The sequence below is a fragment of the Labrus mixtus genome, chromosome 24 (assembly GCF_963584025.1).
Source record: "Labrus mixtus chromosome 24, fLabMix1.1, whole genome shotgun sequence".
Lineage (NCBI taxonomy): Eukaryota > Metazoa > Chordata > Actinopteri > Labriformes > Labridae > Labrus > Labrus mixtus.
The window spans coordinates 4,227,269-4,254,145 of record NC_083635.1 but is presented as its reverse complement, the minus strand read 5'-3'; the positions used below and the strand labels follow the sequence as shown (position 1 = coordinate 4,254,145).

At 44.8% G+C, this 26,877-nt stretch overlaps 2 protein-coding genes across 23 annotated transcripts in view; both read left to right on the top strand.

Annotated features, from left to right (window-relative positions):
* LOC132959415 (microtubule-associated protein 2-like) overlaps window positions 1–2,397 on the top strand; it is a 48,994-nt gene extending 46,597 nt beyond the window's left edge. For all 6 annotated transcript variants that reach the window (XM_061032404.1, XM_061032403.1, XM_061032402.1 and 3 more), the window contains 3 exons: window positions 277–358; window positions 523–635; window positions 720–2,397. In XM_061032404.1, the coding sequence (XP_060888387.1) occupies window positions 277–358; window positions 523–635; window positions 720–926 (402 nt within the window). In that variant the 3' untranslated portion in view covers window positions 927–2,397. The remainder of the gene's footprint in view (window positions 1–276; window positions 359–522; window positions 636–719) is intronic.
* Window positions 2,398–3,200: 803 nt separating this feature from the next.
* LOC132959453 (protein unc-80 homolog) overlaps window positions 3,201–26,877 on the top strand; it is a 39,291-nt gene continuing 15,614 nt past the window's right edge. For 7 of the 17 annotated variants that reach the window (XM_061032441.1, XM_061032450.1, XM_061032445.1 and 4 more), the window contains exons 1-34: window positions 3,201–3,449; window positions 3,914–3,962; window positions 4,321–4,477; window positions 5,389–5,729; window positions 6,210–6,333; window positions 6,443–6,507; window positions 6,794–6,939; window positions 9,940–10,213; window positions 10,346–10,480; window positions 10,719–10,935; window positions 11,319–11,459; window positions 12,080–12,348; window positions 12,431–12,769; window positions 12,859–12,990; window positions 13,654–13,801; window positions 15,414–15,464; window positions 15,919–16,067; window positions 17,153–17,316; window positions 17,912–18,010; window positions 18,172–18,380; window positions 19,530–19,636; window positions 19,747–19,900; window positions 21,794–21,966; window positions 22,066–22,278; window positions 22,357–22,492; window positions 22,644–22,777; window positions 22,938–23,115; window positions 23,197–23,436; window positions 23,629–23,726; window positions 23,818–24,021; window positions 24,097–24,204; window positions 24,290–24,428; window positions 24,566–24,747; window positions 24,830–24,961. In XM_061032441.1, coding sequence (XP_060888424.1) covers window positions 3,358–3,449; window positions 3,914–3,962; window positions 4,321–4,477; window positions 5,389–5,729; window positions 6,210–6,333; window positions 6,443–6,507; window positions 6,794–6,939; window positions 9,940–10,213; window positions 10,346–10,480; window positions 10,719–10,935; window positions 11,319–11,459; window positions 12,080–12,348; window positions 12,431–12,769; window positions 12,859–12,990; window positions 13,654–13,801; window positions 15,414–15,464; window positions 15,919–16,067; window positions 17,153–17,316; window positions 17,912–18,010; window positions 18,172–18,380; window positions 19,530–19,636; window positions 19,747–19,900; window positions 21,794–21,966; window positions 22,066–22,278; window positions 22,357–22,492; window positions 22,644–22,777; window positions 22,938–23,115; window positions 23,197–23,436; window positions 23,629–23,726; window positions 23,818–24,021; window positions 24,097–24,204; window positions 24,290–24,428; window positions 24,566–24,747; window positions 24,830–24,961 — 5,499 coding nt within the window. In that variant the 5' untranslated portion in view covers window positions 3,201–3,357. The remainder of the gene's footprint in view (window positions 3,450–3,913; window positions 3,963–4,320; window positions 4,478–5,388; window positions 5,730–6,209; window positions 6,334–6,442; window positions 6,508–6,793; window positions 6,940–9,939; window positions 10,214–10,345; window positions 10,481–10,718; window positions 10,936–11,318; window positions 11,460–12,079; window positions 12,349–12,430; window positions 12,770–12,858; window positions 12,991–13,653; window positions 13,802–15,413; window positions 15,465–15,918; window positions 16,068–17,152; window positions 17,317–17,911; window positions 18,011–18,171; window positions 18,381–19,529; window positions 19,637–19,746; window positions 19,901–21,793; window positions 21,967–22,065; window positions 22,279–22,356; window positions 22,493–22,643; window positions 22,778–22,937; window positions 23,116–23,196; window positions 23,437–23,628; window positions 23,727–23,817; window positions 24,022–24,096; window positions 24,205–24,289; window positions 24,429–24,565; window positions 24,748–24,829; window positions 24,962–26,877) is intronic. The other 10 variants (XM_061032455.1, XM_061032453.1, XM_061032454.1 and 7 more) reach the window with 7 other exon arrangements.

The following is a 26,877-nucleotide window of genomic DNA, read 5'->3' as shown; positions in this document are numbered from 1 at the left end:
CAAGCCGGGATGTCTCCTTGTCTTTTTAACTGTGTTTGTACTCACCATAATTCCTATCACCCATGGACAATTAAGTTTAATTGAAGCACCTGCTCCCCGTAGCATCCTGTAGATCCTGTTTGCTGTGTGGCAGTTCCTTCTACACCCTCCCCCCCCCCCCCTTCACTGGAACTGAAATCTCTTGTGCAGATGCCTCTGATCGACCCAGTCTGCCCTTATCTTCAGATTTGCCTTGTTTATTTAAAATATTTTGTGTTTCTCTGTTGCTACCTGCAGATCCAAATCCAGACCAAGAAGATCGACTTGAGCCACGTCACCTCCAAATGTGGCTCCATGTCCAACATCCGCCACAGACCAGGTGCTGAACAACAACAGCTGTAGCATTTTTTTTTAGCTCTAATTTCTGAAAGGAAACTTACGAGTGAAACTTTCTACTCTCAAAATCATTCATATACTCTTGGGTACTCTTGATGCCTCTCGGGTTTGACACTTTTCTTCTCCCCCTGACTGTCCTGTCCCCAGGCGGAGGCAACGTGCGCATTGAGAATGTGAAGCTGGACTTTAAAGACAAGGCCCAGCCCAAGATCGGCTCCCTGGGCAACACCAGCCACACTCCTGGAGGCGGGAACGTCATGGTAACAAATAAATCAAATGAATACAAATATGTGTCGCTCAGAGATTCCTTAAGGAAACATGCCTGACTCGAGCTTTTCCTCCAGATCGAGAGCCACAAACTGTCTTTCCGTGAAACAGCCAAAGCTCGGGTGGATCATGGCGCGGAAATCATCGTCACCCACTCCCCCGGCGTCGAGACGGGTGGCACTTCCCCTCGTCTGTCCTCCACCGGCAGCATCAACCTGGAGTCACCGCAGCTCTCCACGCTGGCCCAGGACGTCACCGCCGCCCTCGCCAAACAGGGCTTATGAGCTGTCTGATTCGGTTCCCCCCTTTAAAAAAAAAACCCCACACCATCACTTCTCCTCCTCCTATCATTCACTCATCCAGTGTTCTCCCACGGTCCTTAAACGCAACATGACACCTACTCTCGATCCCACAGTTGTAGTTGATCGACTTTCTCGTCCATCAACGGCTTTTCCATTCCTTCCAGCAAGATTTTAGAAACGGAATCATTCTCCATTCACTCCCTTAAAAAAAAGAAAATGCCCAGCCACTCCTTTATTTCTTTGTAATTATTTTTTTCCACTGAAATATGGGATTTTTTTGTTTTGTCCTTCCTAGCTTGATTGTAAGGATGTTACGATTTGAGCGGGTGTTTCTGTCTGAGAAGGCATTGAGCGGTTTTTACGATTGTACAGTGTTTTGGTTTTTTTTTGTCTTTTTTTTGTAGCTTGTAAAGCATCACGTCCCACTCCAATAAAATCAACTCATATATTATCTCCATCCAGAATTTAAAGGATGCAAGATACAGCGTCTTAAAGCTACAACTGCGTGAGTGGACATGGCGTGTTTCTGTTCCTGCAGAAGAATGGCTGATTAGCATGTATGCTAATGTGACGACATGAATTCTGTTGGTTGGTTGGTTCATGATTTTCTGATATGTGCTGAATTGTTGGACAAATTGTGTTTTCTTTTTATATATATGTCACTGTAGTGGAAGTTGTTACAGTTTTTTGTACATTCCCTGTGGCTGCACTGGCTTATTAGCACGTAAGCTAATGCAGTTGTGTTGCTAAAAGGCTAGCTTTTCAATAGTTCTTGTTAATGCAAACCAATTGGCTGCTCTGTTTGTTCGGTTTCTACATTAGCGCTGTGATTTTATTAGGCTACAACGATGCTGTTATGCTGGCATGGCAAATAAATGATACATAAATTAGATCTATTTGGAGCACTCTTAAACTTTTAAGCCTGAGTGGATGCATTTTAGTTTTCAAGGTCAGATACACAGATTCCCTAAAAGGCTCTGTGACATTTCTTCTTTTTGCAGAGTTGTGCAATGTTTCTTTGAATGGGCGACTAAGCCAAAAGTGAGTTTAAAAAGTGGAAGCTTTATATGAAAACATTCCAGTGAAAGAGCAGCTACCTGGCCCTTTTTTGTAGGACAAAACTTTTCTGGAAGTGAAAGCAGAAATCACCCTCAACTTGCAGCTGTTAGAAATCATATTAAAGATGTTAAATTAAAAAAAAAAACTAATTTCTCTGCTCACCATTGTACAACTCCTCTGCCTCCCCGTCCACCTCCCCTGATGTCGGTTATACCTCTAGTGTTTTCTGTGCTTCCTATACTCTCGCCTCCCTCCTCCCCCCAGTCCTACATTTTGCCTGTGTAAGTGTATTTAAAAGACCTTGTAGATGTGTGCACACTTTTCCGATGTTTGAGACGTACTGATGACAAATGCTCCTACAGGATGAAACAGAAATAAAGAAAATAAAAACTGATTCACTCTCTTGTCTTGTATCATTTTTGAGAAAATAATTGTATTTCCTTCAAAATGTGTCTACTAGTGTAAATGCTTGTGAATACTTTAACTACCTGTTAAAAAAACATTTTATATTTGTGGCTGGTATGCAGGGTATTTTTAACATAATTACAATGAAGCTGCACTGACATACTGTTTTAGTTTGGCTGTAACATTTTTAAAATTGCAGTTTTTTTGTTGAGGGAAATTCCTCTACTTTTTATTTTATTTTATTTTTTTAAAGAAAAAAACTTGGCGTTATCTTCCACTATTGTACTTTAATTTTCCATTTAAATTAACAATGCTAAGTTGGCTATCAAGTGCCAGTGGTGGTTGAGGCATTTACCAAAATTAATTATTACAATTTAAAATGATGCTCTCTCACTTAACACACCTCAACCTTAATTGTGGTCTCTTTTCTAGCTATGACTACCTTGTCCACCACCTGGGTTATGAAACAACCTGTTGATAGTCAAATGGCGGATTATCCCTCAGGTGAACGCACCATCCGGGTGCGTGTGTACAGCTGTTTGTAGCATTTCTTTTAATGGAAGAATTGAGGAACATCTGTCCCCAGCTGCACACTGCGTCTTTAAGCTCCGCCGACAGTAAATTAGCACGTCGATCAACTGTCGCTGTCCGGTGAGGGTGGTGCTGAAATCAGAGCGCTGTCTCCCTCTCCCTTCTTCACCACCCACCCACCCACCCTCTTCTCTCTCTCTCTATCTCTCCCCCCCCCTCTCTCTCTCTCTCTCTTCTCTCCCTGTCTTTCTATCGCCGCCGATCGACCGACACTTGCAGCCATTTTCCGCAGAACGAACCCAATCATGTCGTGAGGAGAAGCTCGCCGGTCACCTGGGCAGAGCCAGCAGCCAGCGCCGCGCGTCCCGGTGGTCGCACACAAGCGGGCGGGTAGGCAGGAAGGCAGCACCCGGGCAAAATGGTGAAGAGGAAAAGCCTGGACGAGAACGAGCCGGAGTGCGGGAAAGGAATACCGTTTCCCATCCAGACCTTCCTATGGAGGCAAACCAGGTTAGTGCGAGCATCAGTGGCAAATGATAACAGGTGTTTGGCATTGCTGGAAATACGGAGGATCAATGATATGACAGCAAGCGGTGTCTGATACATGACATGACATCTGCATTTCTAACCCTAATAGGCGTTCAAACAGATGTTTTGTGTTATTATAATTCAAACTGTGTATATGTGAGGAGATTTGATGTATTAAATAGAGGGGGAGGCTGCATGTGTGTTGCAAATGTGAAAGGCTGAAGATTGCATGATGTCACACCTGTAAGACAAATTAACACTGCAAGCGGGCCAAGGAAAAATAAATATTCTGTGGATTATCTGCAGTGAATTGAATGGTAATGCATGTTTTCTTTAAAAAAAAACAAAAAAACAACAACAACAAAAAAAACCAAGATGACATTGAAGGTTTAACCTTCATTTATGTTATTAAAATCTCACTGGAGCATGTTATTTATACGTTTCAGTGCATTTCTGCGTCCAAAGTTGGGAAAACAGTATGAAGCATCTTGCGTGGTAAGTAATTTCATAATGCAAATGTGCGTGATGCAGTAAAAATAATCGCCCTCTACTCCACAGTAATCTCTTTTCACCTTAATGCACCTGCAAATCAAGTGGGCTCTTGATTTTACATTTAGCAAATTAGTTTTTCCCCTTGTTTCCTCCTATTACCCCCGGAGCCAGACCTTTCGGAAACTCATATTCATAATGACGGCTTCTCCAGATCCCTTCGGATCTAAACAGAGCTGCCTCTGTCTCTCCCACAGGCGCTGCCTCGCTCGGGGGCCATGTGGGACATTTAGATAGTCAAAGAAAGCAGCTTTAGATCGTGGCTGATGTCTCTTTTTCTCCCTCTCTCTGGCTGCCTCCCCAGTCCTTTGAGCGGGTGCTGGTGGAGAATAAGCTCCACGGGTTGTCACCGGCCCTGTCAGAGGCCATCCAGAGCATCTCCCGGTGGGAGCTGGTCCAGGCAGCGCTGCCTCATGTACTCCACTGCACCTCCATCCTGCTGTCGAATAGGAACAAGCTGGGTGAGGACGTCCAGGACACACAGTAGCACCGCTCCAGGCATCGAGCTGACAGCCTTCTCAGGGTTATCCTCATTCAACAGAGCACCCAACTTATGTTCTTACAGTCAGAGGACAGTTACAGTACAGCCAGGCAGGGCAGTATGCCTGGAGTCTTGTTGGAAACAAAGAATAGAAAAATCTGGAGTAAACCTAATATTCACATTACAGATTTTAACACACTGATATAAATGCACTCAAAGAGTAAAAAAGATGTGTCGGTTGCATATTCAAATTCTTATTGGGGTCAATCTGCCTGCTATTTTCTTGATTGTTGACAATAACACTGTAGGTCTATATAAGTAATAACAAGAAGAAACATCACATTTCCTTACCCAGAAAGCCCCAAATCAAATAGTTTTATGTTTACCAGCACCAAAGAAATACAGGTAATTAAACAACCGACATTAATTCAGCTTAAACAAGTGTTATGTGATGGCCTCTATATCAGAGCGCTTCTCCTTCTTTGTACTGTTGCTGTTACTGAAGGTGTCTCGCCGCTCTTCAGCTTCCCTTTGTAGTCTTTTTTGTTTACTTTTTTTTGTTTTGCTGAATGTTACAGCTCAAACGTCAAAATGGAAAGGAATCCCATCCTTACACCTGGAAATTGTACCCTTGAAAAATACATTTTTATAAATGAATTTATGCATTTACTATTATATATTTATATTAATGTAATTATATATATATGATAATGATTTGAAGCCCAAGAACAGGTCGAGTAATTCTTTAAACTGGCTGAAAAATGACCAAAACGTAGATATATCGTAACATATAGCTCCAATGATACACACACAACACCAGAGCTTCTTGCTGCCCATTCATCACCTCACTAAGCTGCACTCACCATTAACCCCTGACCTCTGCCCCCACAGGCCACCAGGACAAACTGGGCGTGGCCGAGACCAAGCTGCTCCACACGCTGCACTGGATGCTGCTCGAGGCCGCCCAGGAGTGCAACCACGAGCCGAGCCTGGGCCACGGCTGGTCCGCCGGTAGCAGCAGCAGCGCTTTCCTCCAGCCAGTAGGGAACCAGGGATCGTCCCCGGGGGCTCCGGGCTCCTGCTCCGGCTCTGTCCTCGGGGGGTCTGGGCCGCAGCACAGCGGGTCTCTGCCAGAAGAGGATGAACACGCTCGGACCAAGCTGTTCCACAAGAGCATGGCGACGGTGGAGCTGTTTGTCTTCCTGTTTGCTCCTCTTATACATCGGATAAAGGTATTTACCTGATGGAACAAAACATATTCAGCCTCAGTTTGGACTCTTACGAGAGAAAAAAAAATAGTTTCTATTGTAAAAGGAATGATTTTCTATGACATTTTAAGCAAAACTTTCATTCAGCTGTACTGGAAGATATAGATGGCTCACATTAAACTTCACATTGATCTGTGTGTTCTAACAACTACAAGGGTCAAGCGACATTTCCCTTGGGATAGCACTTGATCCTCCCAAGTGGTCAATAAATTATTCTATCTAGTAACCATAAATCACCCTACAAGAATCAGAAACCAGGAAAATCTGGAGACATTTCGAGTCATGAAACTTGTTAAAGGGCCTATTGCTCCTACACTGCCAAAAATCCTAGCAAGTCAGCTGAATGTAGTGTAATGAGAGATGATTAATAACAAATGCATTTTCTAATAATTGAATTTTTGTGTGTGCAAAACTGCTTTAAAAGAATCCACTTTTTGTTTATAGGAGTCTGATCTGACCTTCCGATTGGCCAGCGGTTTAGTGATATGGCAGCCAATGTGGGAGCACCGACAGCCGGACATCCCTGCCTTCACTGCTCTCATTAAACCTGTCAGAAACATTGTCACAGGTGGGGGGGGGGAATCCTTACTAACAGCTGTATAGATTCCCTTCAAGAGTTAATCTATTTGTGTTTGTTCCTAATTAAGACGTGTAATCCGCTATGCTTGTCTCAACAGCCAAGAGGAACTCCCCAGTCAACAACCAGTGCAGCCCCTGTGGATCTGGCAACCCTGGTCCCATGGTGAGTGTGCACTTTTTTTTTTTTTTTAGCTCAGATACTGTGTGGTTTTGCTCCACATTTTGATTGAATGTGTTCAGGAAAAAGTGTGAGGCTTTTTCCCCCTCCCCCCCCCCCCCCCCGATTACAGCATCCCCTTGAGGGTAGCTGCTAATATTCATTAGCACGAGCCATCCGGGAGCATTAGCGTGGTTAGCCGGGGTTAGGACAAGAACCCTCACTCCAACCTCAGCGCCTGTAATTATCAGGATTTATTTACGCTATCTGTCCATCTTTCTGTTACCCCCAGGGCTTCCAGGTGGTCTGTGAAGCCGCCCAATCAGATTCCTCCTCCCCCTCGGCCGGTGAGCAGAGCTGTCGTCGTGGTAACTCTGTAGAGAAAGGTGGCCCTTCCCAGCAGCAACCCCCACCGGTGAAAGGCCCTTCCAAGAAAAAGTGAGCAGCTTTAATCAATTTAACCCCCGAGAGTCAGTGAGACGGCAGTCATGTGTGTGTGCCATTGATTTCACATTTGGACGTCATGTTGAAGCTTCATGCTAAATCAAGCCTGTGGTTAGACAGCAGGAGGAAGAGGTGTCATAAAGAGTGAACATGCAACAAGGACACTGCGGGTGGGAAGTGTGAGCATGATAAACCCAAAACACTTTTCATTAGTGTTCATTTTTTTATTTTTTTATTTTACTTCCCCACACATGCCATGACCCTTTTTTTTTTTTTTTTTTACTTTCGTCAGAACACTCTGTACTTTTAAATTTAAGCTTTTATGCTTTGGCTGGTTTTGTGACACAAACTCCCGTGCACAAGTTCTGCAGAGGTCAAAATCTAGCAGCGTGACAACCCTAGTTATCCAGTGGAGCTAATTTATGCTGAACTGCACCAAAATGTGCTTTTAAAACACATTCACTTTATTCACACAGCAGAATCCCGCTTCGTGTCCTTCCCAGCATCTTGACTGAGTGACATCATGCTGTGAAACCATCTATTAAACATCAGAGTAGTTTTCATCAGGATTAAAACACAACGTTCCTGAAAGCGTTTCTGAATGAATAATTTGTCCGTGATGCACCAAATAAGCCAGTTGTGTGACGAGTGATTTATCAGTGACCCGCGCTGACACCGGGTCGGTGCCATCGTCTTGTTGATGGCTAAACATTTCTCCCCGCGGCGGCGTCTGTCGTAACACACGGCACACTGCACCACACAGCCCGCTCCACTCCTCGCCTGTCAGAGAGCAGGCGTATATATGAACAGCTCCTCCTTCCCCCTGTGTAATACGTAGCTCCGAGCAGTGCTGCCTCTACAGTCAAAACACACACGCATGCACAAACAGAGCATCACACAAGCATCTGACTTTTGCCCGCAAAACAGGGTAATTACGCTGAAGTAATGTGCTACATGTCTGAGGCTGGCAGTGTCCCTGGCCTGGCGTGACATGGCAAGGCTTGATCTGCTCTGCCCACGGCAAGTCTGGCATTTTCTGGACTTTAGTGCCAGACTAAAGGCTCAATCTGTGCTTGATTTGGCACGGAGCAGGCAGGTTTGACCGGCTTGGCTGGAGGGAAAACAGAAGATGTTTTCATGCCTTTCTGTTCCTTTTCAATATCGGAGGCCCATCTGTACACTAATTACTGACGTGATAGGATTCTTGTTGTTGTATGGCCGTGTTTATGTCGCGTTTTTTGTAGCATCATTTCTGGTTTAAAAATGAGAGAACTGCAAGGATATGATCCACAGTGGCTCTGCAGAGTCTTCAGCTGGACATGTTCATCACGCACATTCTTAGGGGATGTGTTTTGTCCTACAGTTCATCATGCCCGATCTGTCATCACCCCAGAAAATGTGGTTGCAAAGCATGGCGGAGGTCTGTGAGCCGTTCGTTGCTCATGGTTCGTCATTGCTCCACTTGTTCTGACAACCAAACTCCAGTGCTTCTGATGATCCCCCTGACAGCCAGCAACCAGCTGCAAGTCAAAATAAGCCTGACTCCCCCCCTCCCCCGAGCTAGTGTTATTCTGATACACTCAAGCACCAAAAGGGGGTTTTGAGCAGCCACATGATTATGCAGGAGAGGCAGAGGGGATTTATCCCTATTGTTTTGCAGCACACATTCAACAATGATGGATTAATTGCTTTCTTGAAATGGGAATTTGAGCTGATGTGTGGAAGGAAAGTGAGCTGAATGCAAATGAGACATTCAGTAAGAGATTTTGACTTTTCTGGGGATTTGACTGTAAGAAAGTATTAATTTGATGCTTTTTAGGCTCAAGAAAAGGGGCGGGGCTTCTGATCTTTGAAGTTACATTATACTCTCATCCTCTTCTTCTCGCACCTCTGCACTGTGACACCCCAGATAAAACCATCCAGCTCCTGTGATTAATGCAGCTTACTCATCCTGCACCGCTAACGCTGGTGATGCTGATGCTGAGGCAGTTTCCATGGCAACCCATGGCTGCTGCAGCTCTCCTACCGCATGGAGTCGGGGGGCTGGGCCTCTCCTCACCTCTCCTCTCCTCTCCTCTGAGAGGCCCGGGGTGGCTGTCGTCACTCGGTCTCTGTGGCAACCTGACACAACAGCAGAAGGCAGAGCGTGTGTGTGTGTGTGTCTGAGTGTGTGTGTGTGTGTGTGTGTGTGTGTGTGTGTGTCGGCTAGACGGTGAAACATGATACAGCCTGCCTCTGCTGTCCGCTCTCGAAGTGATTCATGTAGATATCGACCATCTCTTCCTGCTCCATTTATTACGACGGCTAAGATTAAATGCCTTCCCCTCTGTTTCCTCCCCCCCTCCTCTCTTTCTCTCTCGCTCTCTTTCTCTCTCTGTCTCTCTCTCTCATGGTATCAATATGTTTCTCCACAGTTGGGGGCGCTCTACTGCTCTCCAGCCGCTGACCTTCATTCAGGCTTATTTATAGTGGACTCACGTAGGCTTAGGCTCCCTCTCTCTCCCGACGATGCTGAAGGGGGGCTCTGCCCTTGTTTACCATCCTCCTTTGATGCATTATTAATGAAGCAGTGTGGCGGGAGTTGATGACAGACTAATACAATAGGAAAGGCCATAGCATAATGTAATTGCAGTGTATGTACAGCATGAAAAGACTCCAGTTTGTGTTGCATTGTGGGCCTTTTTTTTCATGAATTCTTAATTGTCTATTGATTATCTGATGTCACATTTCACTGACTTCGAGTGCCTCCTTATTACCCATCCACACGTCCTGCTTGCTTGTGACTTTTTACAACACATTTGACTTGTTTGAATTTGCAGTGGTCTCGTTGGCTATAAAACAACATAGTCACACGTGTAAGAAAACAAAAATGGAGACCTTTTCCGGTGTAATCTGATCAGTCAGTCATTACTTTCAACCGTAATATAACAATCAAAACCGTTCAGTAATAAAACACAATCACCCTGGACTATGTTTGTCTCTTCTCTCTTCAAGGACATCGGCCCCGGCCGGCCTGCCCATCTCCCTCGCCCAGCGAGCGCGCTATGCCACTTATTTCGACGTAGCCGTGTTGCGCTGTCTGCTGCAGCCGCACTGGACGGAGGAGGGCGTGCACTGGGCCCTGATGTTCTACCTGCAGCGTCTGAGGCAGATCCTGGAGGAGAGGCCTGAGAGGGTACCCGAGCCTTTAGTCACGCCTCTGCCTCGGCCGCGCAGTAGCTCCATGGTGGCTGCCACGCCTTCTCTGGTCAACACACACAAGACTCAGGTGGGGGAATGTTTTCTTTTTGTGTGTTTTTATGTGGTTTAAAATACAAAAAAAAATGCATTAATGTAGTCGTCTAGATGTCCAGGCTGCACTGACCCTGATTTCTTTTTTACCCTCTGCTTTGTCTTGCAGGATATGAGCCTGAAATGCAACGAGGAGGGAAAATCTCTCAGCTCTGAGACATTTGCGAGGGTTTCTCTGACCAACCTGCGGCGACAGGCAGTCCCTGACCTCGCCTCCGACCTGGGCATAAACATCTTTAAGAAGGTTGAGATTCTAACATGCAAATTTAAACTTGAGCGGATTCAAATACGACTAGTACAAGCAACATTTTTGCTGGATTCTTTTTTCTTGTTTTGTGTTTTGTCAATGTTTCTTAAAGTGTTTAGAATTTGTTTTTTTTTCTACTGTAAATTCCAAAAAGAGGCTCAGAATACTTTTTTTTGCTAAAAGACATACATCTAAGAGAATTGTAGTTCTCACTGGGAATCCTTTTACGATCAAGTTTAAGAATCGCCGTGAGGACCGCGAGAGAAAGGGCTCCATCCCCTTCCATCACACGGGGAAGAAGCGTCAGCGCCGCATGGGGGTCCCCTTCTTGCTCCACGAGGACCACCTGGACGTCTCGCCCACCCGCAGCACCTTCTCCTTCGGAAGTTTCTCCGGCCTGGGGGACGATCGGCGGGCTCTGGACCGCGGCGGATGGCAGGCCACCATCATGGGTGAGCAGAATGATGTTAATAAGGAAAAAAAAAAACAGCATGTCACAAGTTTTCAGTCTTGATTTCTCTTCTTTCAGCGCCCAGTTCGTGAGTCAGAGAGATCTGTCTGGAGTGATTTAGATCGCTTCATTTAGGTTAATTATCTCAGACCTAGAAGTGTGATTCAAATGCTCAAGGCGGAGAGACATTTTGTTTTGTGATTTAGAGTTTGTAACCCTAAGAGCCTCCTTTCTATTTATTACCAAGGTTTATCAAGCCACAGTGCTTATCTGCTGCTGCTTTAATTTAGCTCATGTTAAATGTAGAGAGTTTCAGGAAATGCTCAGTAAATCCAAGCAAAAAGAAGCAAATATAAATTTGATCTGCTTTTTTGTCCTTTCCAGGCAAGTTCACCCGGAGAGGCAGCACAGACACGGCGGCAGACGCCGACAGCCTGAGCGCAAAACACTCTCACTCCCATCACTCTCTGCTCCGAGACATGCCCGACCACTCCAACAGCCACAGCGACAACACCGTCAAAGAGGGTAAGGAGAGAGAAGTCACACACATTCCTACAACAGCAACAAAAAAAAAAAGAAGGCCTGAATAAACACAAGTCGGAACATTTCCAAATGTAAGAGCTTCTAAAGTTAAGCACATTTATTTTTGACTAGAAAGAAGGATTACCGTTAAAACATCGGCTGTAAAAATCAAATGACAGAAAATGCCTCGCAGTGTTCCATTTGCAACATTTTTTAAATATAAAATACAAAAAAAGAAAAGTACAGTCATGCAACTTTCTATCTGCTACATTACACTTCTTGCTCTACTGAGGCCTGGCAGGCAGAAATAAAACAGGATTATATAACAGATAGAGTTCTGCAATCGTGCTAATTAACATCAAAAAGGGGGCGGGCTTTGGACGCTGCTCCACACTGCCTGCATTTTACTGATAAACATGCTGGCTTTCATAAATATTGTGTCCAGTAGTGATTATTATTCATAGCATGCAAAAAAAGAGAGGACAAGAACTGCTGCATGTGCAGATTCTAACCTTGTAAAAAAAGATCATGAAGCCTTTCGTATACAGTAAAGGTGAGGGTAACATTTTTTAAGGTTTGCACACCTGATATTTTTAATACATCTAAGAAGTATTTCCAAACAGTTCGATCCCAGATCTCCACCATCACCATGGCAGCGTTCAACACCACGGTGGCCTCCTTCAACGTTGGCTATGCCGACTTCTTCACCGAGCACATGAAGAAACTCTGCAACCCCGTCACCGTCCCCGAGCTCCCAGTGGAGCCTCTGGCGTGCGCCAATCTGCCGCGCAGCTTCACCGACTCGTGCATCAACTACTCGTGTCTGGAGGAGGGGGAGAACATCGAGGGGACCAATAACTTTGTGCTGAAGAACGGCATGTTGGACCTCACGGTGAGTTCTTGCTCGTTCAGTTGAAGCTACAGAAAATGAAGAACATTTAAACGCATTATTTCTCTCTGTCGTTTTTTTCTAGGCTGTCTTGCGGGCTCTCTACGCCGTCCTCAGCCACGACATCAGCTCCAGGATCTGCGACGCCGCCCTCAACATCATCGACTGCCTGCTGCAGCTTGGCGTGGTCCCCGGCATGGGCAAGAAACTGTCCAAGCAAGGGGACAAGGAAAACCAGGAGGCGCGCGCCAAAGACTCCTCCAGCCAGTGCCTCGGAGGTGCTCAGGGAGGGGGGGCTGTCCCCGGGGCGGGAGCAGGCGGAGGAGGGGATGGCGGTGGAGGTGGAGGAGGAGGAGGAAGCGGTGGAGGGAGTGGACAGGGGAGCAGGGATGATGTGAAGAATAACAAGGATAATGATAAAAAGGTGTGTTTTTACGATCCAATCTGCCTGATATTGAAACGTTTCAAATGAAACACCTTTTTGATCCACTCCTCGTCCTTTTCATGAAACAGGACGAGGGTTCCGGCTTCAGCACCCACCGCCTGGCTCTGACCATGCTGATAAAGATAGTCAAGTCGCTGGGTTGCGCCTACGGCTGCGGCGAGGGGCACCGCGGTCTGTCTGGAGACCGCCTCAGGATGCAGGTCAGCCTCTTCTGTTTGTGTGTGCTGTTTCCACTAGTCAGCACACTTCTAATGCTGAACATACTATCATCATCATCATCATCATCAACTTTTATTATTAGACTCAAGGTCCATTTTAAAAGACATACAATACAAAAAAATAGACAACACACATTCATTCATTCATTATTCACTATATTCATTTACTATTAAATATTAACCGTATTGCTTCTGAGGTGTTATTAAAGTTGCATGAAAGTGAAACAAATCCAACTCTGGATCTGAGCTGAGATTCTAACCAGGGATGTAACAATACACCAAATTCACTTTTGGACATGTTTCAAGAAACACACTTCACGATCTGATTTTATCATGGTCTTCTCCTATTTTCTAATCTTTATAAAAACCTGAGATTGAAGACATTTTCTGAATAAATCTGGCGACAAAAATGCGGAATATCTTTTCCACTAACAACATTTTCAATTTGAGGTGCATAGTTACTAATTTAGCTGCTCATGTCAAACAAGAGAAGCCAAAAGTAGAAGAAACAAAACCACCACAGCTGCTATCTTTCACTCATCAACATCGTCAAAGAAAGCAGCCAAAAGACTACTTCAGGTATATTTTTTATAACTCAAAGTTACTTTATTCCTAACATTCACTCTTCCAATTCTTCTCTCCAAGGCCCAGAACTGCCTGACCAGCCTGTACAAGCTGGACAAAGTGCAGTTTCGACAGACAATGCGCGAGTACGTCAACAAAGACTCTCTCAATAACATTGTGGACTTCCTGCATGCGCTGCTGGGCTTCTGTATGGAGCCCATCACTGACAGTAAGTATGTGGTGTAGCTGCGACTGGGACCGGCTGCAGATCGCAACACACAGTACATTCGCCCTGATAGCAAATGCACAATAAGAGTGCAGCAGGGTTTGATGCTGAAAAGAATCAAGTTAAAATTGATGCTACAAAAGAGTTAGTATGTTGTGTCTTAGGGATGCAAATAACAAATTATTCTAATTATTATTGAATATAAAATTATCTCAATTTAATGATTTATTGTTTGGTCAGCAAAATATCAGAAAAAAAGATAAGAAATCATTTTAGCAGCTCTGGCAAAAGTAAGCATGCACACATGCTCACAATGGCAGTGCTCACATGTAATGTTGCCATTATTAATAGTCTGTAACAATGCTAACATTTGCTTATTTTGCATTGCTTTTGTCATAACCAGATAACATTCCCATCATGCTCAGCAACACTTTGCGTGTATTGCAAATCAGCAAATGTTAGCATGCTAGCAGGCTAAAAACAATTAGCTTAAAATAATGAACATGTTAGGAAAAAAGCTGCTTAAAGTCAGTTAATGTGTGCGTGTTAGTGTGGTGGATTCAAGTTAGTTTTAAAGTCTCGTTAACACAAAATCAACCTGCTGGTGGTGCTAACGGATGTGTTTTGGGTATTTAGGTTTGGACCTGACTGGACAAACCAAATCAAAACTTTTAACAAAGAAAACTTAAACTCATGGTGGCGCTAGAGGACGAGTCATATGGATTTTATTTTCACTTCTTTCACTTGTTTTTAGATATTTCCTTTTGGACAAACTAACCAACTCAAACCTTTGACAAAAATCAAACCTCCTGGTAGCACCTAATGAAAAGTTATGGGATTTTTTTAGTATCACAGTTTGGACCTAATGGGCCAACCAATGAAAACCTTTTACCACAAAATCAACCTTTTTTTTAAAACTTTACAATTGTTACAATCTTGTTAAGTCGTAAAAAAAAAAAAAAAAAAAAAGAATCTGAAGGATTTTCAATTTCAATGATTTCAACAGAAAAGTCTGGCGGCAAATTTCATGCTGCTGTCTCACCCCGCACTTTGACTTTGCATTCCAGCGCTATCCCTGTTTATATATCTGTTTTTTCCCTTCCTCCTTCCACTTGTCTCTGCTTGTCTTTGTCCCTTTTTTGTCGTCCTACTCCTCCTCCTGCTTCCATCCCTCCTCTTTTTCTCCATCCACCTTAATGAGCTGAATCCTACCTTCCTTACTCACTCATCCATTCTGTACACTTGCCAATCCAAAGCTTTGCCCATTACATCTCTGCTCAATCGGCGGCTTTATTGCTGAGCATTGAGACACATTGTACATGCCAATTCAGTTTTGCACTAAAATTCATTCAATTGTTTTTATAATCACCAGAAGCATATTTTAAAAAAAAACTGTACAATTGGCAAGTTACTGAAATGATGAGTGTTTTCAATCTGAAAGTGATCAGGGCACCTTGTTACGTTTTATGGAGTGTGTGTTATATTCACAATCTGTGTGTGTATCCGGTCCGCCTCCGCTTGGAGGTGGGGGTGCCTCGTCCTTTCTGACACGGCGTACATGTCTGTGCTGGTCTGATTGTCAATCAACTTGTGCCCCGCCTCTTTTCTCTTGCAGAGTACGGCAGTGCAGGTGAGAGGTCCAGGAGGGCGAAAAAAAGAAACATCGGTAGATACACATGATCAATAATCAATCAAACACAGTTAATGATATTATTAGCATCAAGATGACACCCAATCAGACCCTTCCCAAGACACCGCTTCCATTGCTGCACCCTTTACTCTCTCCGAAAGTGACAAAACTCGCCTGCAACTTCAAATTTAGGCTTCTATTTTTGCATATAGTACGTTTAATCATACTGGACCAAGAGAATAAGCCCCTTGTTGTTGTTTGTTTTTGTACAAGCCTTAGTCACTTGCATGTATTCCTTATCCCCTACCCAGAATCCTTTTCAGTTTGCTTCTCCCCCGTATGCTTTATGGACCCTTTTTCCTTTGCCCCTCCCCCGTGCCTCCCTGTTGTATGGGCTCACTGTTTTTGATATAAAAGCCTGTCAATAATGTTCTGACTGAACCTCCCCCCGTGTGATCCGTGGTCTCTCCCGCCTCCCTGTTGCTTCCAGACAAGGCGGGCTTCGGCAACAACTTCACCACAGGGGACAACAAGTCGGTGGCGCAGAACATGGAGGCGGTGGTGGTGGGCTGCATGTTCAAGTCGCTCATCACCCGCTGCGCCTCCACCACGCACGAGCTGCACAGCCCTGAGAACCTGGTGAGTGGTGTTTGGAATCATCCGTCCATCTGCCTCCGTGTTTGTTTTTTTTTTTTATTTCCCCCCGTAAGCCTCTGTGGCTTTGATTCAGTCTGTGATCCAAATATCGGCCGCACTCCCAATACATTCAGATTTCTCTGATTTATTTTTGCAGGATGTTGTTGAATAATTGAACAATCATTTTCGCCTGAGCCTCAAGAACAATCATTAACACAGCCTTTGTTCATGCCTGGCTAAAAATGATGAAGTAGAACTAATTCAATCTGTGAATTAAGACATTAACCTGGACTATTCTCAGGTCTCTTCTAGAACAGATCATTTTTCAAATTGTCAGTTTTTTACACATTAATTCAGACTGGTAACAACTGATCTGTGGATAACGGTAACTTGTCCTCCAACTGATGACAGCTACTTAATTTGAATGTGTTTAGGTTATTGGCATTTTCTCTGTTGTGCCCTTTTGTGCTCGTGCAGCACTTGAAATTTGACGACAATTTAAGGACAGCTTCCCCCTGAAATCTCATCGTGTAATTGGATGTATTCACAGTATTTAAAAAAAAGAGTGTAACTGAAAAAACTCATTCTCACCGAGGTCAGATTTAAACGTCTTAGCCGCCATCTACTCACTTACCATGAGTCCAAAGCAGAAACTATGAAAAGAACTAATACTCACGCTACTACTCCAAACTATGGAACAGTTATTGTTATTGCTCTGGAAATCTCTCTCTTGACTTAAAAACAGTAAATGCCGATACAATTCATAGCGTCATGGTGCACTGACCACTGAGTTGTTTTTGAAAGCCTCCAGGCTGGCATGACTTGTGTACGTTGGCGGAAGATGACACACTTTTCAAGGCAGGCTTTATTATGGCAGCGATTCAGAGGCCACCCACTCACAAGCTGGAGCTGAATCCTTCACAAACACTTCCTCACAAACACCAGCCGTTTCTGCATATATGCATACACAAACATACACTCTGTTTAAGTCTGAACTTACATAAGCCTGAGTCGACGTCCGAGCTTTTTTTCTTCCCCGTTCTCACCTCCCTCACTCTCGCTTTGTGCGCCACCCTCCTCCCTCACAGGGTCTGTACTGCGACATCCGTCAGCTGGTGCAGTTCATTAAAGAGGCCCATGGAAACGTGTTCCGCAGGGTGGCACTGAGCGCGCTCCTAGACAGCGCCGAGAAGGTCGCCACCACCAAGAAACCCGAAGAGAAGGAGGAGGCCAAACAGCCCGGACCTAGGAGGTACTGGCCAATCAGTGGCCAGAAATGGTCTAAAATGACCCCATTTTTTTCCGTCCAATCACAAAGAAGTAAAAAAAAAAAAAAGAAATACATGAAAAGGCGTCGTAGCTCTGCTTATCATCACTGCTAGCTGTTTTTGAGTTTTTTAAGTTATTTTATGTCCCGTCTGCATCTGTTTTTCTTGCTTGAGTGACTGATTGATGTCATTTGAAAATGATGAACGCTGTTTTCTGTTACTGCAGAAAATAGCTGAAGGCTCTGATTCTCTGCAATATCACTGAAAATGTATGGCACCCTAGAAAGAGCCAATTAGAGACGCTGAAGGTTCATGTTTCCATTCCTAAATTTGGATTCATAAAATTTGCCTTAAAATTCAATCTGTTGTCCACTGCGTGACAAAAACGCCATAAATCAACTCAGATGAATCAATTCTTGATCTTCATTTATAGAAAATCTTAAACTTAAGCCTTAAGCTTTGTTTAATTCTTTATGACTGTAGGAATAACTCGAGAGTCACATGATTGTATCAGGCCGCCTGAGCGCTTTATTTGTGTGTCGGGGGTGTGTGTGTGTGTGTGTGTGTGTGTGAGTGCAGGTCAGAGGCGGGTGTGTCCGGGGAGAAGGGTCAGGTGTCCAGTGCTGCAGATGAGTGTCGCAGCTACATCTCCAGCAGACCCCCCCAGACCCCCGAACAGTGAGTGCCCACCCCATATAGCACCATGTTTGTCCTGTTCAGCGTCCATGTCTTTGTCCCCGAAAAAAAAGGAAAAGAATGAAATCTCTCAAACGACACTGGTAAAAGGTGCTGAAAGATATTTGCACGTGTTCAAGTCCTTCCACTTCCTCTCCCTCCAGTGACGAGCAGATCCCCGGTGCTCTCCTGGGCCGGAAGGACTTTTGGAGGAAGATGTTCAAGTCGCAGAGCGCCGCCAGCGACACCAGCAGCCAGTCCGAGCAGGACACCTCGGAGTGCACCACCGCCCACTCCGGCACCACCACCGACCGCCGCTCCCGCTCCAGATCCCGTCGCATATCCCTCCGCAAGAAACTGAAGCTGCCAATCGGTGAGAGAGGTTATTATTCATCACTCAAAAGTTTATCTCTCACAGTCTCTTTGAAATATTAATGAAGATTTATTGGAGGCAGAAACAGTTCAAATGTGTTTAAGATGCTGAGATGTTTTCATTTTATGAATGCATGCTGTATGCATTCATTCTGTCTATGCAAATGAACGTTATTGCACACTAGACAGAGCAGAACAGCTTTATAGCCGTTCATTAGCTCAGTATTATATCTTGCATCTATTTCCATGATCATACCTCATTGCATTGTCACCTTTAAATTCACTGTGAATTTAAACATGCTGTGTTTTATGTCCATCATTGAAACACTGCCCCGCCAAGTCCAAGTCCGAGTCCGAGTCCCTTCATCTCTTTGGTCTGTTCTGTGTTCCGTCTTTGTGTCCCAGCATGCCGTAGGACATCTCGCCATCCGCTCACTCTCTCTGTCTTACGTATGTGCTCGTGGAATCATCTTCGCGCAGTGTTTGTGTCGTAGTCGTCTGTGTTCGTCTTCGGTGTTCCAGACCTGGTCTAAGCGTGTTCGTAAAATGATGCCAGGTGGATGACTTGAAAATTGACTTTGAATCGCGGATGCAGGATCGTCTTTTTGAATCAAAAAAAATCGAATCACGACCCCCAAGATTCAAAATTGAATCGGGAGACACCCAAAGACTCCCGGGCCTAATCCTCGGCATCTGATCCTCTTTGACATCAGGAGGATCTCAATGCTGAAAGGCTTTTGCGGCACAGCATCGAAAGCATTCTCGATAGACAATTCAAACACAGTGTCGTATTTCAATTTGATGTACTTAAGGTATTTTTTTTTTTTTTTTTGATTGTGTGGTTTTTTTTTTTGCTCGGAAAATAAATCTGCTTCTCATAAGAAGACAGTAAAGGTTGCCTCATCCATCTGACGTGTGTTTGCAAACACCACTCTACCGTGGTCTTTATCTTTTGAGTCTCTTTTTAAGAAAACGTCAAGTCAGCTGTTTGTACTTTTTTTGAATGCGTCTTCGTCTGTTAATCTGTGAGCTTGGATGCCCTGTGTGTTCGAGAAAAAAGCTTTCCCCAACCCTTTAAGTGTGTGCATGTGTTCTTGTATTCATGGTAAAGTGTGCAGCGTTAATCTCGTTCTTGATGGTGTGTCTTCAGGAAACTGGCTGAAGCGATCCTCTCTCTCTGGACTGACGGACGGTGTGGAGGATCTTCTGGATATCAGCTCTGTGGATCGACTTTCCTTCATACGTCAGAGCTCAAAGGTCCAGCGGAAAAGACATTCTTATATTCATTTTAAGATGAGAACAGAATAGTATTTAAGTAATAGACACAGATGAAACAACGGAGAAATCAAAGTCTCTTTGTGCCTCAGGTGAAGTTCACCAGTGCGGTGAAGCTGTCTGAAGGGGGCGCTGTGGGGCCGGAGTTCGGCAGGGACGAGGAGGAGAATTTCTTCAAGCGGCTCGGTAAATGGAGGTCTGGCAGGAGGAATCCATCCAAGCTTCACCACACAGAAGAGAAAGATGGTAGACCTCCCCCACCCCGGGGTGCCCCCTTGCCCACCCAGGCCCCATCGTCCTTTGTGTCCCTCTCTCTTTCCTTCGCCTCTGTTTGTCCGTGTCGTGTCTTGTCTCACCTCACAAATCGTGCCAGTTCCTCCCGTCTGCCATGATCAGTGTGGGCTCCGTCAGTTAGCTGCCTGCTAAACTCTGTTAGCCTGAATCTTTCATTTTCAACACATCGGTGTCTGTTTGTGAAGAAACACTTCACTCTTTATAAAGACTGGTGTGTTCCAGCCACAAGATGACGTCCGTAAAGTTCATGTAGTTTCAAAGACGTGGTAATATTTAACAGACAGCATAAGTCAAAGTAATTATTAGATAGTGAAAATGTAAAGATTTAAATTAGTATACTTTTCTTATTTCCTGTTGGCTAACTTCTTCTTCAAAGCCGTTGCTTGCTAAGATTGGCAGCTGCTTCCTGTAAGCACACAGCAGGAGTGACACAGAAAACTTGAATTCAAGTAAAAAGGGACCCTTTTTTTAAAGCTCCTGGAAGAAGTTTTATCGTAACTCTTTTTTTTCGACATTTTTTTTTTAGCACGTGTACTTCTTTGGCCACAGGGGGGGGGGGGGGGGCGCCAAAATCAACACAAACTCAGAGTTCCTCAAAGGAGCTTTAATGGAATTATCTCACAGTTTAACAACTTGGTCAGAACAAACAGGATCACAAAGTTGTATTCAAGCCAAATGAACGTGTGGCCAAAGTGAGCGATGATCGTTCCATAATAGTTTTATTTTGTGAATTATTTTAATTACATTTTAATGACAGTATCTACTCTGTTTCTCCTGTGATAATGAGTCATTTCTGGGTGACTTCTCGAGATCTTGGCTAATATATTGTATTACCAGAGTTGCAAAAACAAACAAAGACATGGAGATGATCCTGTTATCACGAGAAAACAAACTAATCAGTTGCAATAAGAAAAACAGCTTTGTTATCCCGAGAACAAATAAAAACATAATTTGCTATCATTTGCAAGCAATGTAAAGCAGATCACAAGATCAAACTCTCCGATGTGTTGAAAATGTCTTCAGCAGGTGTTGAATCAAGTCAACAATCCACTCAGATTGTGTTTTTTTGTTGCTGCTAAAACAACCTCAAGTTGTTTGCGACGAATCAATCCTTTTCAAAAGAGAAGCAGATATTAGCATTACACTGATCTGTGTGTGTGTGTGTGTAACTATGTTGTGACTCGTCACCCCCCCCCCCCCCCCCCCCCCCCCCCCCCCCCCTCCTCTGTCCACCTGTGCACGCCCTGTTCTCCTCAACAACAATAACCCCCTTCCTTCTTTCCTCCACTGGCTGGTGGAAAGAGAGGACAGGAGGTGTGTGGGAATCTCTCATATCTATGAAACCATCTTTCTACTGCAGAGCGACTTTCTGTGCTACGTGTGAAGCATGACGCTGCCGGCGCTCTCTCTCTCTCTCCGTCTCTTCTGTGGTGACGTCTGGTGGTATTTTTCCGATGCCTGAGTTTCAGTGAAGTGATAAAACACAACGTACAGCTTCTTTTTTTTTTTTTTTTTTTCCTGTGCAGCTACGGTTACACTTGGCAGAAAAAAAAATGTTCTAATTTCTTATCTTAAACTTATCTCTAAAGCGCTCATTTAAAATCCAAGTGTAACCACTGCTGATGGCCGTGTGTCCATCTCACACTCAGCTTCATTGTTGGTGGCTTTTTGTGAAGTGTCCTGGATGGTGATGTTGCTTCCTGCAATGTCGATATTCAAACTGCAGTGCAGTCTTTGTCATTGCAACCTAAATGTTTTTTTTTTTTTTTTTTTTAAATAACTTCTCTTGTCCTGTTACACTCTTCTTTTTCTTCTCCTCTTTTCTTTCTTCAAACTCTCCTTCAGGACCTCACGGTTTCCAGGAGCGACTTGCAGCCAGCCAGGAGGCCATGAAGAACAAGAACGTGGTGAATCTGGGCGCCATCCGGCAGGGAATGAAACGCTTCCAGTTCCTTTTGAACTGCTGTGAGCCGGGGACGATACCCGACGCCTCCATCCTGGCTGCAGCTCTGGACCTGGTACATTTTAACATCCTGCTTTTTTTTTTTTTTTGTTCCACTTGTACCCGAACGAAACCGCCTTACATTTGAATCCTGATCTTCTTTGTTGTTTTTCAGGAAGCTCCAGTTGTAGCCCGGGCGTCCCTCTTCCTCGAATGTGCCCGCTTCGTCCACCGCTGTAACCGCGGAAACTGGCCCGAGTGGATGAAGGGCCACCACGTTAATATCACCAAGAGGGGCCTGTCCAGGGGTCGATCTCCCATCGTGGGGAACAAGAGGAACCAGAAGCTCCAGTGGAACGCCGCCAAACATTTCTGCCAGTGGGGAGATGTGAGTGAATGTTTCTCAAAGGTTACACTTCAACAATCAGGAAACATCACGTTCATTTGTGCGTTGTCTTCTCGCCAGGCGATCGGTACAAGGCTCAGCGAGCTCTGCCACTCGGACAGCGAGAGTCCTGCGAACATCCTGGGTTACATTTTTGATGAAGAGACCAAACGCAGGATGAGAAAAGAAGACGAGGAAGAAGATTACTTGGACGACAGTGAGCCAGACGATTGTTTCATGCCTCAATATCTTTATCATCTCAAAGCTACTAAAACACACTGACGCACGGTCGTGAGGATGGTGTCACATTCCTCATGACATCATTTGTTTCTGCTTTTTAAAAAAAAAAAAAATTTCTCTCCCTAAAGACACAGTCAACCCTACAAAGTGTGGCTGCCCTTTTGCTCTGAAGATGGCCGCCTGCCAGCTGCTGTTGGAGATCACCACCTTCCTGAGGGAGACGTTTCCGTGCCTACCTCGCCCACGCACCGAACCACTCGTGGTCAGTGGTCCGATCTTAAAAAACACTTTGTCAGATTTCTTAATTGGTCTTGATACTCAGAGATTCTGGTCGTTTTTTAATTGTAGATTCTAATAGAAGTTAAAGTTGTATCAAAGTGCTTGTTGTAGAATAAGTGAAATACTCACATCCTGGTCTCTAGGATCTAGACAGCGCCCGCCTGCGCCTGGATCCAGAGCTCGGCCGCCATCGCTACGAGAGGAAGATCAGCTTCGCAGGGATCCTCGACGACGAAGACGGACACGATTCGCTCAACAGCAGCAGCCACACGCTGAAGTCCGACACCACCGGCGACGAGAAGAAGGCCCAGGAGGCTCAAGGTGAGATCTAGCTCGCTCGCGTCGACCCCGACATCGTGGTCCCTTTCAGCGCGGTCTGCTCATTATTTCAAATAAAATTAGATGATCTCTCCCCTCTTCCCTCTTCTCCAGCGCCCATCCGCAAGATCCGTATCGGAGGCTCGCGGCTGCTTCAGATCAAAGGCGCGCGCAGTTTTCGGGTCAAGAAGGGCGGCTCTCTGTCGTCGATTCGCCGGGCGGGAAGCTTGAAGAGCACCAAGCTGACCCGCCAGGACTCTGAGTCTGAGAACGAAGAGGGGCTGCTGTCACAGACACAAAGCAGGGACACTGTTACTGATATAGGTGAGAGAGGGACCGGTTCTCTCTATCACATATTCCACACACATGACATCTTAACTTATAGGATGTTTGTTTGTTTGCAAATGTAAGAAACTTAAAAAATGAAAGCTGCAGAGCCGATGTGGTTTCTTGGTGGAAATGCCTCTAAAATATGTGTGAAATGAATGTTTGAAACATTGTTTTTGTCTGTTTCAGGCAGCCCGTTCAGCACCAGTGAACCCAGCATAGAACCAGAGGGCCAGAGCTCAGGAGGTACAGAAGACAACTATCATCGCAACATGTCCTGGCTCCACGTGCGTCCTTCAATTTGTTTGATAACATACGAGTACGATCATTAAAGCGTTCACTGTGTAATGACCCCTCCCCGTCTCTCCTGCGTCACAGATCATGATCCTCCTCTGCAACCAGCAGAGCTTCATCTGCACCCACATCGACTTCTGCCACCCGCGCTGCTACCAGCACCACAGCCGCTCCTGCGCCCGCCTGGTCCGCGCCATCAAGCTGGTGTACGGGGAGACGGTGGACAGTCTGAGGGAGGACAGCGCCACCTCTGGGAACATCGGGCCGCGAGCCAAGAAGACGAAAGAGGTGCGTTTCACACTCGATCTACGCCGTTTAAACCTTTTATATGCGGTGCGTTGATGGAAATGTCTGTGGTTCTAGTGTTCAGATAAGTCCTGTTTGAGGACCCCGTCCATGAAGAGAAGACCCAATGACTCCAACACAGAGGGGAAGAAGGATACAGGCATGCTCAAGTACATCCGCAACCAGGTAAAGAAGACATGTTGATGGTTTTTTCTTTCGCTTTCACAGTTTAATCATCAGTTCATGTTTGACTTTTTTGGTCTTTTTGCAGGTGATGAGTTTGTCTCCAGCTCCTCTTTCGCTGCTGATCAAAGCAGCTCCCATCCTGACAGACGACATGTACGGAGACATCCAGCCTGCAGCCTGGGAGCTCTTACTCAGCGTGGACGAGCATATGGCAGCAGCCGCCGGTGAGCTCAACATCAGGCTCTTCAGGTTGTTGTGCCCTTCACGGTTTACGTCCTGTTTTTTTTTTGTTTTTTTACATAATAAATGTCCTCTCTGCTGCCCTTTTCCGTCTCTGCCCTCCCTCCTCCATCCCTTCCAGCTGCCATGTTCCTTCTGTGCGCCGTAAAGGTCCCCGACGCGGTGACCGAAATGATGATGGCCGAGTTCCATCACCAGGAGCCGTGCCAGCGCATCAACTCCGTCCTGAAGTTTTACACGCTGTGGCGTTTCCGCTACCAAGTGTGGCCTCGCATGGAGGAAGGAGCCCAGCAAATCTTTAAGGTACTCTCTGATTTTATATTTGTTCTTATCCCCACAGTCATAAATATGCTCTCTTTTATACTATATTTGTGTTTTGTTCCAGATCCCTCCACCCAGCATCAACTTCACCCTGCCATCCCCTATCCTGGGCATGCCCTGTGTGCCCATTTTCGACCCCCCATGGGTGCCCCAGAACACAGGCAGCGTCCAAGATCCAATCAATGAAGACCAGTCTGTAAGTCGCAGTCAGACTGCCTTATATGCATATTTTACTTATACGTCTTTTGTTATTTTAGTATGAAATGTAGGAACGTTCTCTTGACAAACGTTGGACTTTTTTGTTTTTTTTGTATTGGAGACCTTTGATCTAAATCACACTGACCTAATGCTCCCGGATGTGACGTCACTGACAAACTGACCTGAGATGTCAGGATGCTTGAGATTCAAAAGTTAAAGGGTTGGTTCACCTGAAAAAAATATATATCTTAATTCATCACTAACGTGCAGCGATATCAAACCTATACCTAATGTGCAGAGGTTACAGACCTCCAAGCAGGCAGTCTGGATAGAATCTGACTTGTCATCCCCCGCTCTATCTCTCCACTGTCCTGTCTCTCTAATAAAGGGGAAAAAAAGCCCAGAATAAATCTTTAAACCAAAAAAACACAAGTCCAGATTTAGAAATGGACAGATTATCCAAATTATTGGGGACAGGGTTTGTTGAAAGACTTAACAGACTTATTTTTAGCCATGCAAGCGGCTGAATGTCTGACATCCACCATGACGCTGAATTGTACTATTTTAACCACGCAGTCATTTCTGCCACTTTTGATTCCGAAACAACAAAACAAAAACAAGCATTTCTAAGACGCGATGAACAAGTTGTGGATCAAACAACCTTTTCAACGACTGCTAAAAGTTGGACTGACCGGGGTCATAAAAGTTGATTTAGTTTATTCACACTATATTATTTCACAAATATGAAACTGACAACTACTGTTTCATGGAGACGCCTCTCACTGATCTCATGATGTGGCCATAGTTCATCAAAAAAATCCTTCAGAGTTAGACCAAAGACTGTCTCATAATGACACACAGCTTCAACACAGCAGCCTGTCAGTCAACGCATCCCCCACAGACTACTACTGGAGGTTGCCTTTCGGGTTAGACACGATCCAACGTCGTTAAGGGAATTTGCTTTTCTTTCAAATTAGGTGAACCGACCCTTTAAAAAAACATCAACAAGTGGAAAGTCGAAAACGCCCCAAAACAGATGCACTCTAGACTGCATTAACATACATTTGTTACCACTGAGCACACGCAAGATGGACAACTGCACCAAGAAATCTGCTAATGAAATCAAAACATGTCAATGTTTTCAGAGTAAATGTTGATTTTGAAGCAGTGAAACAGATTTCTTGGTGTTTCCTTTTACTTTCTTGGTTGTTTTTTGTTTTTTTTGTCAATAAGCATGATAACCAAAATGTGTTGAAAAGATTTTGATGACGACCTGCGAGCACCTGATCTATAATTTATCTATCGACTGTCTTTGTTTTTAGTACGCCACATTAATTCAGTCAGTCCATGCCATAGTAAGTCAGTATTTCTGTCCGGATGTTTGTGCTGATGCATCTTGTTACCTCAGATCATTAGAGTCAGGAGAGGATTGATTTCTCCTCTTGAGTGTTGGAAGCTGTAGGTTTTCATCCTGGATCAGAAGCTTGGAGTGGGGCGGGGAGGGTGTGTGTGTGTGTGGGGGGGGGGGGGGGCGGGGTTTCATGGGTCATTTCGGATAGTTGCATCTTGACGAGTGATACACACCACACTCAAAAAAAAAAAAAAAAAAAAGCACACAAAAATAACAGCATGCATCGGACATTCAGACATTTTGTGTGTGTCGTGCTGTTGATGCATGGTCATTGGATGAGAATGACTTTGCTGTGTATGTTTTTTCATATCACGCCTACTTGGAAATGTATGTGTATGAGCTCTCGTGCGAATGCTGTGAGGCATTTACTGTACACATGATACAGTAAATTCTCCATATTCCAGTCTAAATACATTTACTTGTGTCACAATTTGTCATAATTGAAATATTTTCCTATTACGTAGCGGTACATGTTTATGATGCTCGGGATCACATTAGGCATG